At 46.3% G+C, this 17,058-nt stretch overlaps 1 protein-coding gene across 3 annotated transcripts in view; it reads left to right on the top strand.

Moving 5' to 3' along the window:
- RAB11FIP4 (RAB11 family interacting protein 4) overlaps positions 1–17,058 on the top strand; it is a 124,978-nt gene that overhangs the window by 49,566 nt on the left and 58,354 nt on the right. For 2 of the 3 annotated variants that reach the window (XM_068655364.1, XM_068655363.1), the window contains exon 3: positions 202–290. In XM_068655364.1, the coding sequence (XP_068511465.1) occupies positions 202–290 (89 nt within the window). Of the gene's footprint in view, positions 1–201; positions 291–8,925; positions 8,951–17,058 lie in introns of those variants that run through there. The other variant, XM_068655372.1, reaches the window with a different exon arrangement.

Here is a 17,058-nt window from a genome sequence, read left to right as displayed (position 1 = left end):
ATTAAGGGTCACATGCTGAATGTGTGCCCTGCACAGCTCTGAAGTCACGGCTCTGTTAGAACTATTTAAACATATTCCAGAGCTGTCTTTCAAAGTTTTGTGCATGCAGGCTAGCTACAACTGTTTTTTCCTCCATTGTCGATGTAATCTCTGGGAGACAAGCTCTCAGCCTGACCATATGCTTTTGTTTCTGTTTGCCAGGCTGTGAAGAGTTACTGAAAGATGTCCTGTCTCCCGACAACTCTGGGCCTCAGCACTATGAGCCGCAGTACGATGACTACTATTACCAGGTAGGAGAAGCATCGGTTCTTCCTCATCTTACTGTGCTGAGAATGTCTCTGGAGTGATGTGTGGTTGGGTTGTTATAAATGCTGTTGTTTCACTTGGCCTGTTGACTCTTCCTTCCTAGATTCATGACTGTTAGCAAGCCTTCCGTACTGGTTTAAGCTGTATTTAACACAGGCTGTATGTCAGCTGATGAGAGAGAATTTAGGACTTGGTTAGCACTGCTCTTACAAGCCTTGGTAATCTCTTTTCTGTGAAGCCATCACATAAAAGCTTGCTGGCACCACATAAGTGGAAAAGAGTGATTGGGATCTAATTAAATCAGTCAAACTTCGTAGGTGAACAAGTCCTCAGAGACCTTCTGCAGATAATAAATAGGGATTGAGCAGCAGTTGGGAAGCAGAAACAAAAATACCTTTATAATATTTTGGCTGGTGGGTATGATATATCCATATTCAATTTTTCAAACTATTAAAGGAGTCCTTGTCCATAATTTGTCAGTGTCTGCAACAACAGGCAGGACAGTGTTATGCTTCATTTAAGCATCTCTTTGTCTCTCCTTCATTTTACTTTGTTTTTAGTCATCTCCACCCATGTGCATTTTACGATTAAAGGCGCAGTTGGCATTGTGCACTCAGATGTCAGTGGTGTTAGGAGACTTGCAAGTCATTGTGCAATTTGGATGTAAAGTATTGTAGCTTCCCAGGTGACAAAGTGTGAAAACAATCCTCATACAGCGAGGATAGGCGAATGATAAGCATGCAGGGAAATGCTGCTGGGTTCCTCTGAGAGCACCTGTAGGGGAAAAAAGATCTGTGAGTGCGTGGATGAGGTGGTTAGTCAGGGAAGAGCTGGTGAAAAGCCCTGGGCTGAGTATGCCCAAAAGGAAGGCAGAACAGGGAAGGTGCTGTTAGCAATTTATGGCCTCTGCACCAGAGGCTTCTAGCAGAAGGTGGCTTCAGATGCCCTCGTGTGAACTGGTACCAACAAGGGGGCAATGAGAGCAATTGTGGCTTGGAGAGGCTGGGAGCTGAGCCTGGGAGCTCTGACAACTCCAGCTGCACCTTTCGATGACAAAGAAGAGTTTTGCGGTGATTAGAGAGTGGACTCGTGGTGGGGAGATGCCTGGGAAGAACAAAGACCTGGTGTGATGGAAATCTTAGTGAGTCAGTGTGGCAGAGGTCTGTAATGGAGGCCAAGTGAGGAGCCTGAGCCCAGGGTGTACCCTGCTGGATCTGGGTTCAAGGTGTGGTAACCACCGGGCTGCAGGCAGTGCTGTAGTTGGGTGTCTGTGGCCGAGTCCTGGGGTGACAGCTTCCTCCCAGCAGGCCTGCCTGCAGGAGGGTTGAACCTGTAATTAGCTGAAGAGTTGAGCTATGGCTTCTTTGTAATGCTGGGCCACGTTTGGGGTGCGAGCTACAGGACAAGGACTGGCAAAGGGTTTTATTGAGGGATGGAGCTGGAGCTGCTCAGAGGCAGGGAGCCCTTCCTTCCACTGCATGTGTAGGGAAAGCACCCATCACTCGGCCCCACCAGGATCCTGCTTCAACATTTTCTTTGCACTCCTCGTGAATACCTAGGACCAGCACTTCAACTTAGTTGCAGAAGCACGTGGTGAGAGGTGTGAGTGCCACGGAGCCCGTCCCCATTGCTTTGTGGTGATACACAGAATGGTTCTCACTGTGCAGAAGGTACACAAACATTTCCTTCAGCTCAAGGTGGATGATGTCCGTCACAAGATAGGAGGAGCCTTCTAAGGCTGCAAACAAAAGGGCAGAATTTGGACACCAACTTTTTGAATAGGGAAGAGTTGGCTGGGCTTGTTGGCTCTTTCTGTGTGATGGAAGTGGCAGGCTGCTTTCGGGACCCGGGCAGCGAAGGGCTGACAGCGCTAACACTCCGCTCCTTTACAAACGAAATTGTTTTGTAACTGGTGACATAGATGCCCGCAATGCTGTTGCTTGGTAACCTGAATAGACATCATAAACCAACCTCTCTGTTTTGCAGGAGATGATAAAGACAGAAAGCAGGCTCTCTGCAAACACTCAGTGTCTCCTGTGCAGATGTCGCTGGCTCCGTCTGACTCTAAAGGCAGCTGGTGTGGCTCTTGGGTCTTTATTCCTTTGGGGCCAGGTTTCAGATCTGCTGTAAACCAAAGATAGGCTGCAGAGAAGGTGCTGGAAAGTGAATTGTGAGGGGAATGCAAAGTGTGCCAGTCCTGCCACCCAGTAGCCAGAAGAGCCCTGCTGGTCCTGAGAGCAGCCAGCTGATGGGTTCCCATTCTAACTTTGTGCCCTTGGGAAAGGAAAGGGGCACCGAGCGACCCTGCCTGTTCAGAAAGAGTTCATATGACAGTGCTGGGGTGGAAACTACTGGTTGCTCCAGGGTAGGCTTCTGGTGCCCCCAGTCACCCTGTATGGGCTGTGCAGCGGGTGGCACCGGTGCAGTCCAGCAGCTGTTTGCCCACGTTTACCGGACCAGTGCAGTATTTGATGGCTTCAGAGCACAACCAGGCCTGCTCCCTGCCTGGTGGGGAGAGGACAGGAAACTGTACGTTTTGGTAAACCCCACACGTAAGCTATTGCTCCCCCGTGAAGCTCTGCTTTCCTCAGAGGCAGTCTCGTCCGATTTAGTTTCCAGGTTGGTTGTTCAGGCGCAGTTCAGAAACTCTTCACTAGATGTCAGTTAAAGACTGGGAAAACTCTGAGAACCGGCTCTGTGCCTGCTTTAAGGATCCTCTCCTATGAGGAAGAAAGTTGCAATTTTCATTCCGGTGAAATAGGGGAGAACTTCAGAGGCCTGGGTGGATTTGAGGTTATCGCTGCTGCTGAGGTTTGCGCTTCGCTCCCAAGGAGGCACGTACTGAACACGTGGAAGTTCACTTTGCACTTCCCAGACCTTACTGAGTGTGAATTCCTGGTAATGTAGTCAGGCTTATGTACAGGTCCCAGTGGCACAACTAGCAGTTGCCTGTCAATCTGATTTTCATCCCTTTGCATGTCTGTCTAACTCTCAGGTGCTTGTGATTTGGGGGAGAAAAATGGAAAAGGAGACTTGTCCTTGTCTTATGTTATTTCCCCTTTCCCCTGCTTTCGCTTTGGCTTCCTCTCCCATGTGCCTATTCCCTGTATCGAAGCTTTTCGAAGCCCAAAATGAAGCAAAAGCATGGAGGGGTGAAGGTAATGCCAAGAAGGGGGACGAGGTAAAGGCAGGAGCTGCCTTTCAGCACCTCACTGAGAGCACCTCACTGAGAGTGAGGTGCTGAACTGATGAAGCTGTTTGTGTGTTTTGAGACAAATGGGGAAGAAGAAACTGCCAAAACTCAAGCCTTTAATTGCAACCAACTAGATGCAATTAATTTAAATTTATAGGTAAGATCCCCAGCTACCAGGAGGTTGGGGCATTTCATTTAATATTTTCTAAATGGTCTGCTTTTAGTTTCTTCTTCACAGAAAGCAAGAACAAAAACTGATAATCTTTTAATGTCTACAGCCAGAAGGGAGGGAAAAAAAAAACAACTATGCAATTTAAAATGCAAAGACCATTCCATGGAAGTTTTCTAATGGTCTGTAATGAGAGACTGTCAGTGTGCTGTGTCAGGCAAGCAGATAACTCGTCCTTTGAGCTCAGGTCTGTTAAGGCATGATGCACGGAAAGCAAAGGGCAGCACTTAATTACTACAGGACCATCGGATCAGTCAGAAATGTCTCACTGACTTCTCACAGACTGAATCAGGCTGCAAAAATGTTAGTGCACACAGAGAGAGTTGGTCCAAAGAAACTTGGGATGGGGTGGCAGTTAGGAAACCCGTGTCAGACCCGAAACAAAATGTTCGGGTCCCTGCTCGTCCTCCCCCACCCAACCTTGTGCCAATACCTCGAAGTTCTGGCGCTACGCAGGAGAAGCTTTTGAAACTGCTGCTCAAAGTGCTCTGTGGTGTTAAGAATGGGGTTATAAATACTGCGGGGGAAGCAGGTCTATTCCACAACAGCACAAGTTAGCAGCTGTAGGGCCTCTCCACTCCCAGACCTGTGAACAAACCTGCACCCCTGGGTATGCATTCAGGGTCTGTGGATTTGGTGTTTCAGTCTGTAACGTGCTCTCTTTGAGGCAGTATAAGTGGTTGGTATAATTTCTGTCTCTTTAGAGAGAATGGAAATGTTCTAAATAAGACAGAAGCTGACTTACCTACCCCGAGTTCCCTTCCCAGTGCTGGCTGCTGTGCCCTCAAGTGTAGTTTTGGCTGCGGTTTGAAGGGAGCCACAAGTCTCCCTAGCCCACTGGGCAGGATTTGCTCTGCAGCAAGTTCCTGGTAGTGCTGCAGAGCCCTGGCTAGCCTTGAGGAGATGCCAACCAACAAAGTCCACAGCTGAAGTACATGTGTGGAAACCCAGACCCAGATTCAGCCAGCTCAGACAAAGCAAAGTGCCCGTGCCCAGCGTTTGTGAACGGCTGGCTCAGGGCCCTGCTGGGCACCCAGCCAGCTGCGGGCACTGGCCACAGGACCGAAGGGGAATGAGGCTGGCTGCATCCGCACCTCCCTGGCCGAGACTTGCCCAGCAGGTCAGAGAAGCAGTTGCCTGGTTCCAGGTGTCTTAAGTTTGGGGAAAAGGGAATCTGCACCAGGATCTGGAGTTTTCAGCACTTCAGCTGGCATATTCTGGCTGTTCAGATTTGAATGGACCCTGAATCTAGGTCACCTGGGTGGGTGACAGGAGAGGAGATTGAATGAAGGATCTTAGAGCCTCTCACCAGGTAGCAGGGTACCTGAGTAGCTGCTTGTGAAGAGACAGGCTATGCATTTTTATGTAAGAGAAATTGCCTCTTCATCTGAAATCAATGCCCAAGTGCTGTACGTGCAAACCCAGTAGAAGAGCCTATTGTAAGCTCCAATAATAGCAGGCTGCCTGTTTTAAACAAGGCTGTTTGTTTCTTATTCGTTGGTGCAGTATTGAGTAGTTGCAGTTTTCCCTTTTTTTTTTTTTTTTTTCCTTTTTTTTTCTTGCTGCTGTCATCTGTAAATAAGAGGGAGTCTGCTGCTTAACAAGGTGCAGGATGATTGCTGTGTGTCAAAGAATGAGCTGCCATTTCAGTCCTGTGTGTGTTCACCTGCCTGCCAAGTGATTAATTACACTGTATGAACAGCAGAAAAATTGTTGAAATGTGACAAATAAATTGTGTTTGCCTCTGGGATGGAGCTGGGACTACTAGCTGATCTGCTGCTTTGAAATTATTTTCAGCAGCAATTAGGTGTCCCCCACTGGCTTCCGAAAAAAAGTTTTTTTTCCCACCAGTTGCTCAAGGAGATCTGCTAACACCTATGGCAGGACAGAGGGACTTATCTGCACTGGAAAAGCCAGAGATCCAAATGCGTTTTTCATGAGGCTGAGGAAGGGAATAGCAGTCTGAGACACTGTGGGACTAAGGAAAGGTGACTGGCCATTTGCATAGGTCACTGGGTCAGCATGGAATTGCGCTTATGATCTCCATGCTGTCTGTTATGTTTATTGCAAAGCAGGGCCCAGGAAAGTGTTGAGTATTTTATTGAACTCAAACTTGCAGTTCTGTTCTTGCTGTTCGCATCTTAAGCAAAACTCTTTTTTTTGTTTTGTTTTGTTTTGCCTATTGAGGGCATCTCTTTCACCAGGCATGTTGGCAGCCACAGCAATGTTAGTTTGCTGGTGAGCAAACCGCTCTGGGTCACTTCAGAAGAGAGGAGTAAGCAAAGACTTCGAATCTTACCCGAGCCCAAGAAAAATCTGCTTGATCACTTCTAGCTTCCCAGAAGCATGGTCTGCCCACTTTAGGGCAGTGTCCACCATGAAAATGAGTAAAGGCACAGTGCTAACCTGCCACCACAGATTAAAACAGATCTTTGCTTCAGAGAGCACCACACACCCTCCAAAGCTTGATTGTTGATTTTTTTGTCCTTGGTGCAGACTTGGTGTGGCTGAGCCCCCAAGGAAACTCCCCACATGGATCGCGCTGGACTCGTTTACCCATGCTGTATTCAGCTCACTTCTCTTCTTCTGGAGGCTGAAGCAAAGTTTGGGCAAAGGACCCCAAATCTCCCACCTTAACAGAAACAACAGCTTAGATGTTAAGTTGGAAATATCTTTCCAACTGATACCAAAGAGAAAAACACAGCCTAGGCAGTCAGGAGAAGTAGTATTAAACACAGCAAATTGAAGCTTTGTGGTTTTTTTTCTGTTTCTTATCAGCCTGCAGTTTTCTCCACCACCTCCACACTGTCATTCTTGGCTCCCATTGTGTGTTTGGCATTGTCGCTGCTCGGTGTCTGCCTCGCGTGTGAAGCCTTCCCTCCCTGCGCTTGGGACTCTTGGGGTGTTTGTGCTACGCAGCAATCAGCACAGCGTATGTTTGCAAATTGCTTCCCTTTCCAAGCTGCTGGTGGGCTCTTCTGTCCTGCTGTCACCGTGGGACCCACGCTGTGATTATGAACAAGTCATTCTTAACATCTTTCCTCAAGCTGGGGGGGAGGCTGCATCTTCACTGCTGCAGCAGTCAGAACGCGGGATGTGCATGTCCCCAGTGCTTCAGCTGGGGGATGTTCTGGCTTGAGTGTCTCCCTTGGGCACGCTAAAGGAAGCAGAAGGTTCCCTTGTTTCTAATCTAGAATTCTGGCTTCTATTTGATGCTCCTAAATCTGCCAGATTCTCCTTCCCCTCCGCTTTTATTGTGTCCCATGGGAAATGTGTCTAGTCGACATCTCAGGGGATGCCTTCTGTGGGACCCAGCCTAGGGATTGATCCAGCCCCTGCTGAAATCAGGAGAAAGACTTCTCAAGACCTGGGCTTCTTCTAGGCTAACACTGTGGGTTTGCTCCTGAGGAGGCTGTTGCCTGGATCCCTTGCTGGAGGACACTTCTAAGCTCAGCTCTGTCCAAAATCTTCATACAGCACAGCCGTGCAGTCACAGAGAAACAAGCCCATGTTCCTAGGTAGGACGAGATAGGATTATACATAGGCAATGCAATATCTTCACTACTGAGAAGTTTATTGTAACCTCTAAGGGCAACACTCAGCAATTCATTTTTTTCCTATTTTTTTCCAAGCATCGGAAAGCAACATTAACTACAACTGCCAAGAAACCTCCAGTGAACAATTACCAAGAGCAATGAAAAGCGCAGCGTGCACCCATTTGGGACTAATTTACATGGAAATTGCCTGCTTTCACCTGGCAATATTCTGATTTATATTTTTTGTGTTTGTGCATACATGCAAAGTGTCCTTGGTACAGAGCACCTGCATAAAATAATCTACCTCTCTGGCTGCTCAAGCTGACTACAAAAGGCTGCCCTGAAGAGCTGCTGCACAGAGAATGAGCAGCGTTGCACTCAGGGCAAGGCAGGCATCTTCCAACAAAATAAATGCTGACTCCTCCAAAAGCAGCCATAGAAAAGATTGTTTGAGGAGTATTTTCTTTTTCAAAGCCAGCTTGAATTTTGTGATTTGGTGGAACATCACACACTGATGTCTTCAGAGGGTAAATTACTTTTCCCTGGACTTGTTTCTGCTTGGTTGTTGTATAAAAAGCACACCAAATAATACAAGAAAAAGTGAAATACTCTGGCCCAGTCCAAAAATATTTCGTCCCTTTCTCAAAATGTGCTTTGGATTTTCTTTTCAAAAAAATACGAGGTTTTGACCTTCTCTTCCTGAGCTGGGACAAGAAAATATTTTGAAATCTAGGAGCTCCTAGGGAGAGAGAAGTGTTTTCCCACCTCATTCTTGCCCTACCACCCCAGCAGATGAGTTTTGCTCCCTCCAGATGCAATCCCGCTGTCTCTGGGGCCAGCAGGGGTCTGCCTGGCTCTGGGGAGGGACATCAGAGATGCTGCTGGAGTTTCTGTCACCATCGTGATGCTGTATCTCGGCGCAGTGCTGCTTGGTCAGCTCACCACTGTCTTTTGGGGAGCTGGAAAGCTGGGCTGAGTTTGCTTATATCAGTGTTTTGTCCAAATTCTGCCAGTTACCTGCTTTGAATTGTAACCACCTGCTGCTGCAGGTGAACTGCTGCTCTCCTGTAATAGAAACGTAAATCAGCAAGGGAGCAGAAATTGTTCGCACGTGGCATTGTCCCAGTCGACCCGTGCCACCTCTCAGGGCTGCACTTGCTGGGGGGCTTCAGACAGGCGGAGCTGTGGCTGCTCAGTGCGGCCGTTCTGCTGCTGCTCAGACACAGGTGAAGCTACAGCCGGTGTTCTTCCAGGCCTCTGAGGAAGAGTTACCTCATGCATCCGTATTTCTTGGTATCTTTGCCTCTTCTTTGAGTATTTTGCTGTTTTGGGGCCCAGGTAGGGTTTTGTGCAACCTTCAGAAGCTTTACCATTTGAAAGCCCGTCACGTTTCTCTTTGACAGAACCTCTATTTAACAGGCATTTTCTCCCGTGCCTTTTTTTTCTTTCTGAGGTGTTATCTTCAAGCTTTTCATCTGCTGATTTTCTGACTGAGCACAGTTTTGGGGGTGGTTTTCTGGAATTGTCAGTTGCCATGGCAAAATGTTCCTCCCATCTTGTTTCTCCGTGGATAAACGAAGTTGGGCAGCGGATCAGGCTTTGGGTAGAGGCTGTGAAATTATGGAAAGCTAAAACTTGCTGCCTTTCTGTCGAGGAAGTTGCGTCCCTATTGATTTAATCCTTCAGGTAAGTGTGACTTTGTGGTTTAGCCCTTTTTACCTGTTGTTTGTTGTAATGCAAATCTATCCACTTCAGCTTGTGTGTTTTGACTATGGCATTATCAACAATATAAGCAGAAGGATTATGACAGCACTCACTTTGTCCTGTTCTCTTGTCATAGAAATACAGCTGCTCAGTCAGAGGGTGGTGAAGCAGTCCTGACTCTGATATATTTCTTTTGGAAATACCAAAGTATCTGTAATAAAAGTAGTCAAGTAAGAGGCAGTGCATATAGGATTCTGTGGGTTTCTTGCCACTTGTGTGATGGGATGAAATTATCTTTGCCCTCCGGATCATAAACTTGAAACTAGCTCTTTCTTTTTTTCTTTGTATTTATTTCCTCCTCTGCCTCACCTCTTTTCTCTTTGCTGTTCAGGCAGAATTGTGCCGTTTATAGAAGATAAGGGAACACAGAGAGTTCTTTGAATATATTCAGTGAGAAGGCTGTGAAACTGAAATATAAAACCTCTTTGGAGTAAAAAGTATGGGCTTAGGTATTTTCTGTTGTGGTGGTTTTGTTTTTAACTGGGAGAAAGGTCAGTAAGGTCTGTGTAGGCCTGTAAAAGCTGGTTGGTAAAGCCACGTTCCAGGTTTTTTTGAAACTGTGGGGAGAAGGTCTGCCACAGAGAGGTGGTCGGGCTAAACAAAGCCACTGAAACCCCTCCTTGCACAAGCAAACTAAAAGCATTTCCCTGCATCCTTTTTGCTCTTCAGTCTCTCTGATCAGACTGAGAGCAATGTATTTTGTTGGAGGAACCTTCTCTTGTTTGACAAAAAAATGTGCTTTGTATATTGCCAGGGTTTTCCCACCTACATTAAAAAAAACAATCCTCCTTAGGAGGATCTTATAGGAATTTCTGTCACACAGCTGCTGCTAGACTGCCTGCAGTTATTTAGGGCTCAAATGCTTGATTTCAGTAGTTTCAGGAAGGGCCACCAGAATTACCCATTACAGTAATAAAATTGCCCACTGCTTTTCCTTTCCCGCTTTCTACTCTCATTTCACCCCCAGCCCTTGAAATGTCCCAAAATCCCCCCCAAAGCTGTGTGGGCTCCAGCCTTCCCAGTTCGGTGCCTCCCACCTGCAGGTTTATTGAGCAGTTCGTCAGTTCCATTTACCCTTAACATTACACCATTGTACTCAGCTGGGCTCACAGAGCTAAAAATTGGATCTTGATTATCTTGTCTATTTTTAGAAGCCAGAGAAGGATCAAAATGCACTATTTTACATGCTACAGTGGAGCATTTATGCGATTGGGTAGAGGCACGCTTCCCCAGCACCGCCACACATCAGGGCCGTGATAAGCAATTTGTAACCCAACAGGAAGGGAAAGTAGGCCAGCCTACAAGAGAGTATCTAGGAACTGCTCCTGCGGGATTTGTGCTACGCTGCCTCCAGCAGCTGAAATAACAGCATGAAATTGCGATTAAAAATTAAAGAGATGTGGGCTATTTGACCTTCTTTTAATCAGGGATGCGGAGGCCATGGCTGGAGTAAGGATGTCAAAGAAACACAGCTTCTGTCCAGAAGTTTCGTGCCAAGAAGAGGCTGCTGAAACTCAGCAGGAACTGGGTGGAACGGAGCTGATTTATTTCTGGTCACCGCAGTCCCCGAGGGATTTCCAGGCTGCACAAGGTGCTGGTGCCCTCAGGACCTTGCCAGGCAGCTTTTAGAGGGGGAGCGCAGCGGGGCTTGCTTCGAGAGTTACAGTCTGAATGGATGAGAAATAGGAAAGACATCATTGACTGTTACATCTTCTAAGTTTACAGAAATCCAGGCAAGATCAATTAGGCCCCTGAGAGGTGTTGCTAATTAGGAGTTTTGCTCTTTGGCACACCTTTTTACCCAGGCTGTTCCTGTAATTACCCAGCTGGCTTGGGTATCAGCTGGAGCATAGGCCGTCAGATCGGCAGCTTGTTTGGGTGGATGTGTACACTGGATCTGGGCTTGTTTTGGTACATGGCATTGTGATAAGCTGCTAGCAAGGTTAAGTTGGAATAATAATGTAGCCATGGCAATGTTGATACAGAGTGGATGCAAATGCTGATGAGTGTTTTGGGCTGACAGTGTGAATCTGGCAGCCTGCTCTCAAATTAACATGACTGGGAAGGCATGAAGTAGATACAGTGCGGTTTAAAAAGAAAAGAAAAAAAAAAGCATATTGAAAAGGGTGATTCCGTGGAGCTTTTCCCAGTCTGTGCAAATAGGAGTATGATAACAAACAATTCGACTTCCAAAAGTTTGATTTGTTCTTGGCTGTAACAGGATATCTAACCCATGACAGGGTTTCTGCTGAAGTAAATGTGGAATTTTTTATTTTATTTACAATTTCCCAGTGAGAGGATGCAGAAAAAGTAGTAAGTAAATAATTTAATCCTACCCCCTGAAAGCCTGTTCTGCATCTTTCACTGCATGTAGGCTCACAAAACAAAACTACCCTTAGGTAGTTTCAGCCCAGTTACATGAATGCGATATAGTTCTGTTGTAGAGCTGTGTCCAAACATTTTTATAGAATAAGGCAGTAATACATACGTAAACTTTCTTGCCCATGGTAGAAGTGTATTTATCACACTACATACAAAACCTAACCCCGTTTAAATGGGCAGAACTTTTTAACAGATACAAAGTGAATATGCTGACACCTTCTCCCAGCTGCAGCGAGGATGTGTTGGGCTTGCTAGAGCCTCAAATGTTCTTCTATATCCTCCGCAAGAAGTTTCCTATATCAGGAACTGTTCCATGTTTCTTACTGGCATGTGTGTGTTCAAAGAATTGTTGCTGTTTGCTGCTCCCATCAGTTTTTAATTACTGTGTCCTTGAATGTTAACATCACTGAGGAGGATTGGTCGGGTTAACTGGGGCATGTGTCTTTCATCGTGAGATGGACCATATGGTTACGATGCCCTAAGGCATGGTCGTGGAAGATGGGAACCTGTCCAGAAAAAGGGGGGTGTTGGGAGCCATTAAGAACTGTTCGTCATATTCTTAGATGGTGAAAATCAACCTAAGAGTAAGAAAGAAATGAGGATATGTTCCTGGTGGGTTTTCTTTTCCCATTCTGTAAGCTCTTAAGATTGTTAGAGTAGGAACTTTTTCTGTATAGTGCCTCCTTATAACTCCTACAGCTTCATCTCCTCCAGGGTCTTTTGTTTTTTAAATTTCAGAATTAAAATTGCTTTTCATATTTAGATCTCTGAAATGGGGTTCTGCCATAAAACTCTTTTAGACTGTTTTGTCTTTTAGGATCTTTGCCCCACTGGCTTCTTGTTGAACTCCTCAGAATATTTCATAGGCCAGTTACATCCTTTTTTTTTTCTCTAGGCATATCTGATGGTATTTGGCCTGCAGGCTCAAAATGATTACAGAATCACAGAATCACAGAATTTCTAGGTTGGAAGAGACCTCAAGATCATCAAGTCCAACCTCTAACCTAACACTAACAGTCCCTACTAAACCATATCCCTAAGCTCTACATCTAAATGTCTTTTAAAGACTGCCAGGGATGGTGACTCCACCACCTCCCTGGGCAGCCTGTTCCAGTGCCTCACAACCCTTTCAGTAAAGAAGTTCTTCCTAACATCTAACCTAAAACTCCCCTGGCGCAACTTTAGCCCGTTCCCCCTCGTCCTGTCACCAGGCACGTGGGAGAACAGGCCAACCCCCACCTCGCTACAGCCTCCTTTAAGGTATCTGTAGAGAGCGATAAGGTCTCCCCTGAGCCTCCTCTTCTCCAGGCTGAACAAGCCCAGCTCCTTCAGCCGCTCCTCATAGGACTTGTTCTCCAGGCCCCTCACCAGCTTCGTCGCCCTTCTCTGGACCCGCTCAAGCACCTCGATGTCCTTCTTGTAGCGAGGGGCCCAAAACTGAACACAGTACTCGAGGTGCGGCCTCACCAGAGCCGAGTACAGGGGGACGATCACCTCCCTAGCCCTGCTGGTCACACTGTTACAATGTGCTCAACTGAAATTTTCCTCAGTGCATTGTACAGGAGAGCTCACATCATGAGTGAGTGAAGAAGTAACATCCTACTTTCCCTTCACCCGTTCATAGTGCAGAACAGTGCCTGAGCACAGTGCGGGCAAACCCCAGCTCTGCATGCTGAGGAGATTGGTGTGCAAAAACAGCTTATTTAACGGGTATTTACAGGAGTACAGGAAAGAAAGAAGGAAAAAGAGAGGAGGAAGTGAATTCTTACAAATCAGAGGAAAGTAAATCTAAGGCCAACAAAAAGATATGATAGAAAAGGTTCCTGAAAAGAAGGAGATTAAAGGTTAGTGAATAAAAGGAAAACCAACTGGGAGAAGTCTGGGCTGTAATTAGGATGGTTTCTCTTGCTCACCTGCTGCTTATGGAAAATTGATATTTTGCAAATGTTTAACTTTGTCCAGTACCAGTTATCCCAAAGGATCCCATGCACCATCCAACCTCTGGGCCAAATAAATCTTTATTGTGGTTAAATTTCCATTGCTGAACTTGGAACAGGAATTTCAGAGTTTGGTATGACAAATATGAAGCCAGTGGCTAAAGTGAAAAATAAGTGTTCCTTTGTTTTTGTTTGTTTGTGTCTGTTCATGATAACAAAACAGAAACCAAGATGATCAGCTTATCAGCAGCAACCCAGAAACTTCTGTTTTCTTGTCTCTAGACCATGTCCATCAGAGCTCTGGAACCATGTATTTTCTACCTGCATGCTGTGACTTTGCTTTTGCTTTTTTACCTCTGGGGGCAAATAGCATGTCCTGAAGAAAAGCCCCTGAGAACCTTGTTGGTGCTCTCCTTTCCTTTCTAGCAGGACTCTTGCTATACACATATGTACTGCAAAAACGTGGGGCTCTGGACTTGTAATCAATGTCACCTACATCAGTATGGGATTTGGGCTTTAAGAGTCTGTGAAAATTTTATCTTAAACCAACACTGTTTGCAATTCTGGGCTTTATTTTTTTTTTTTTTTTAGTGAACTCACACAGATGCTTCCAAGGAAAGATTTATAAGTTGATTTTAACCCTGTGGAAGAGTGAGGAAGGAGACGTAAATAATGAATGGAGTCAGTATTTCACTGCATCTCTGAGATCTGACATGAGTAATGCATGGTATTTTGTGAGACTAGTGGATAAACGTTGCCTTTCATAAATATTTGTTTACCTCTGAACTCTTGAGCACAAAGATGAACAACCATTCCTTTATGAATCACTCTTTATGGGGTTTATCTAGCTTCAGGAGCTGCCACAAGTTTCTCATCTGCGAAGCTGTCAGTAAGTGAAAGAGTAAATTGCTGGCTTTGTACTTGCACAGTATTTCGAAACTTGACATAAAACCTTTCTGTTTGTCTCATTGCAAACCCAAATGTGAGATATTACTGGGAAATTACCAAAGGGTGTCTTGTGTAGTGAACTCAGTTTTCACCTGTTGTCTAATACATTTTCTTGCCTGTAAAGAAAAAAAAAAGAGTAAGATTTCTCAGATTACTGCACCAAAGCAAAACTTTGCTATCAGGAGACATCCTATGTTGTTTTGTGGTACTCAAATCAAAGAGGAAAGAGTTTGTACTCAGATATCACAGCACATGCCCTGCCAAGCATGACCAATGCCCTGCTAGTCTCCAAAGAAAAGCTTTAGCAGTGAAATGTTCTGATAACACTGACTCATGCTTCATGAAGCAAAATTCTAGGGCTGGGGAAAGTCCTCAGTCACTTTCTTTACAACTAGTAAAGATGACTGGTTTTTCCCCATGAACAAATTGTCAGATGTTTCCTGACTTAGAGCCAGGGTGCTGCTTGCTGTGCTGCTGAGTGACATGCTTTTCTTCTAGCTTGTAGGTAATCTTTTTAGATCAAAAACCTTTACAGAAAGAAACTTGATTGTATAGTGCCTGTCATATGGGACACTCTGCTTCTCCCCTGGAAGAACAGGAGCACTTAACCTTAGAAGGAAAAGTTGTGAAAGGAAAGCAACCAGCAGTCTTCTTAGCATATCAATACTTACACACCAAACGTTCATATTTAGTTGGATTTAAACTATGCAGAATGCAAGTACCTTGCTTTTACGTGCAGTGTCTTCTTTCTTATTAGGAATCTGATATTCGAGGGAGGATGGACTCTCCCAAATCAGCTCCCAGGAGCTCAGACTGTCTGAGGGCATGCTTCCCTGTCTGCTCTGGGCTGGTCTCTGTTAGCACAGCTTGCACAGGTCTGCTCAGGGAGGCTGGGGCTGCCTTCACACTCATGCCACTTCCACAAGAGCCCGTGGTAACAAGAACCACATGGACCACACGCGTTTCTGTTTCCTATGGTAATTCACCATCTGTAGCTGCTTCTTAGATGACGTGGGGTCCCAGAGCTTCCCCCCCACTGACAGCTTGCTGCCTCACAGGAGCTCTTTTCTGATGGCATCTAAACACTTCCGTATTGAATGTGATTAATAAGAAGGGAGAGGTGAGTGCCAAGGGCACGGATCAGCATGTAAGAGCACTTCAGTATTTTAATTTGACCAGATTATGAAAACAGAATTTGAAAGGGAACTGGAGGCAGTTGACTCTCTTCTGCAGTGGCAGGGAAGCTGTGTCACATCCAGCACAGAGAGGGGCCCTCCCATGACCTGTTCTCTGCAGGACATGGGCACTGCAGGCCCCCAGCCAGGCCAGCCCTGCAGCCACCGGGCGCCTTGCTGAAGTATAAAACATAGGCCTGTGAATTTGCTTCATACAGCTTGCCGTGTTTTGGTTTTGTTGAGGCAAAATAAAGCATTTCTGTTGAAGAAAAAAAAAAAAAAAAGTTACATGGCCACAGCATGGCCCCCTACCCTGAGCTGTGGAGCTGTGCCAGGGGCGTCTGTGGGGGCCAGGCCCAAGGGCTGGAGCAGTGTGGCACCAGGGCCTCTGCCTGGGCACCTCGCAGTGCAGACAGGGCTGTCCGTGGCTGATGGCTTACTAAAGCCAGCGGAGAGTTCCTGACAGTACTGCAAGGTGTGGGTTTGCTCCTGTGTGTGTGTGGTGCTTACAAGCAGGTAAGCAGAGCAGCAATCTATGGCAGTGTGCTATTAGTGCTTTCACAGGACACTGGGCCAGTACTCCCCGAGTGTAGGCAGCATTGTTCCTTCAGCTCTTTTAAATCTCCCACTTCTTTTCATGTTGCAAATTGCTGGGACTGGAGTCATGGCTGTGCCCTACAGAAGTCCTGCCTGGGTCAGTGGTGTTTCCACCTCTTCGCGTGGGTGATTTCTGTCCACGCTGCTTGTCTGCAGGGAAAACTTCTTTGGCTTCGTTTCCTCCTAATACTTTATATTCAGAAGTGTCTGGGCAGTACCAGAGCCATTGACAATAATGCTGATTGCTTCACATCAGTATTTAATTAGGATGAAAGACAGGGGATGAGCAATGGGAGACTTTACATTTGGAAAAGAGATTGATTTATGGAGCAATCAGCCTGTGGGCTCAGGCAGGCTTTAAAAAAGTGAGAAAAGTATTCTTGTCACTTTTCGGTTGGTCTAAATCAAGGAGCTTGTGCAAAAATCTTCCTCCCTGCCTGTGATTGCAGAGACCTAACAATGGGGCAAAAATTGATCCTCTGTTAAATTTTGAGCAGTTCCTTGAGGAAAGAGGCGGGGAGCCTGAAGTCTGTACTGAAAGTCCTTGCCTGGGCTGCGCCCTGTCAGTCACAGAGGACTGCCCCTGCTACAGCAATGCTTTTCTGCTCTTTGACTGTGTAGAACTTCCTGGGAATTAAAACTGAGGTTATTTGAAAGGTGTCTGTGAGATGTGAGTACGTGCTGAGTTCCCTCATTGCTTGTACAGATGTGGAGTCACCCAGGTGCAGGGGCAAGTCTGTCAGGGCACCTTGGGAAGGCCTCGGTGGCGTTCCTGCCCTCACAGCTTCGCCTGCACTCCTCAGCTTCATTGCACAGCTGCACGTTTCTCCTATAGCCGGGAGTTTTCCCAGCAGCTTTTTGACAAAAGTTACACGAATTGAAGGCGGCACCTTGCCTTTCCCAGCAGCTCTGCACCCGCTGTTTCCTGCTCGAGGTCCAGCACCAGCCGGTCTCGCCACATGCTGCCCGGCGGCTGCCGACAGCCCGTGTA

Source organism: Anas acuta, chromosome 18 (genome assembly GCF_963932015.1).
Source record: "Anas acuta chromosome 18, bAnaAcu1.1, whole genome shotgun sequence".
Classification (NCBI taxonomy): domain Eukaryota; kingdom Metazoa; phylum Chordata; class Aves; order Anseriformes; family Anatidae; genus Anas; species Anas acuta.
This window is presented reverse-complemented; position numbering and strand designations above follow the sequence as displayed.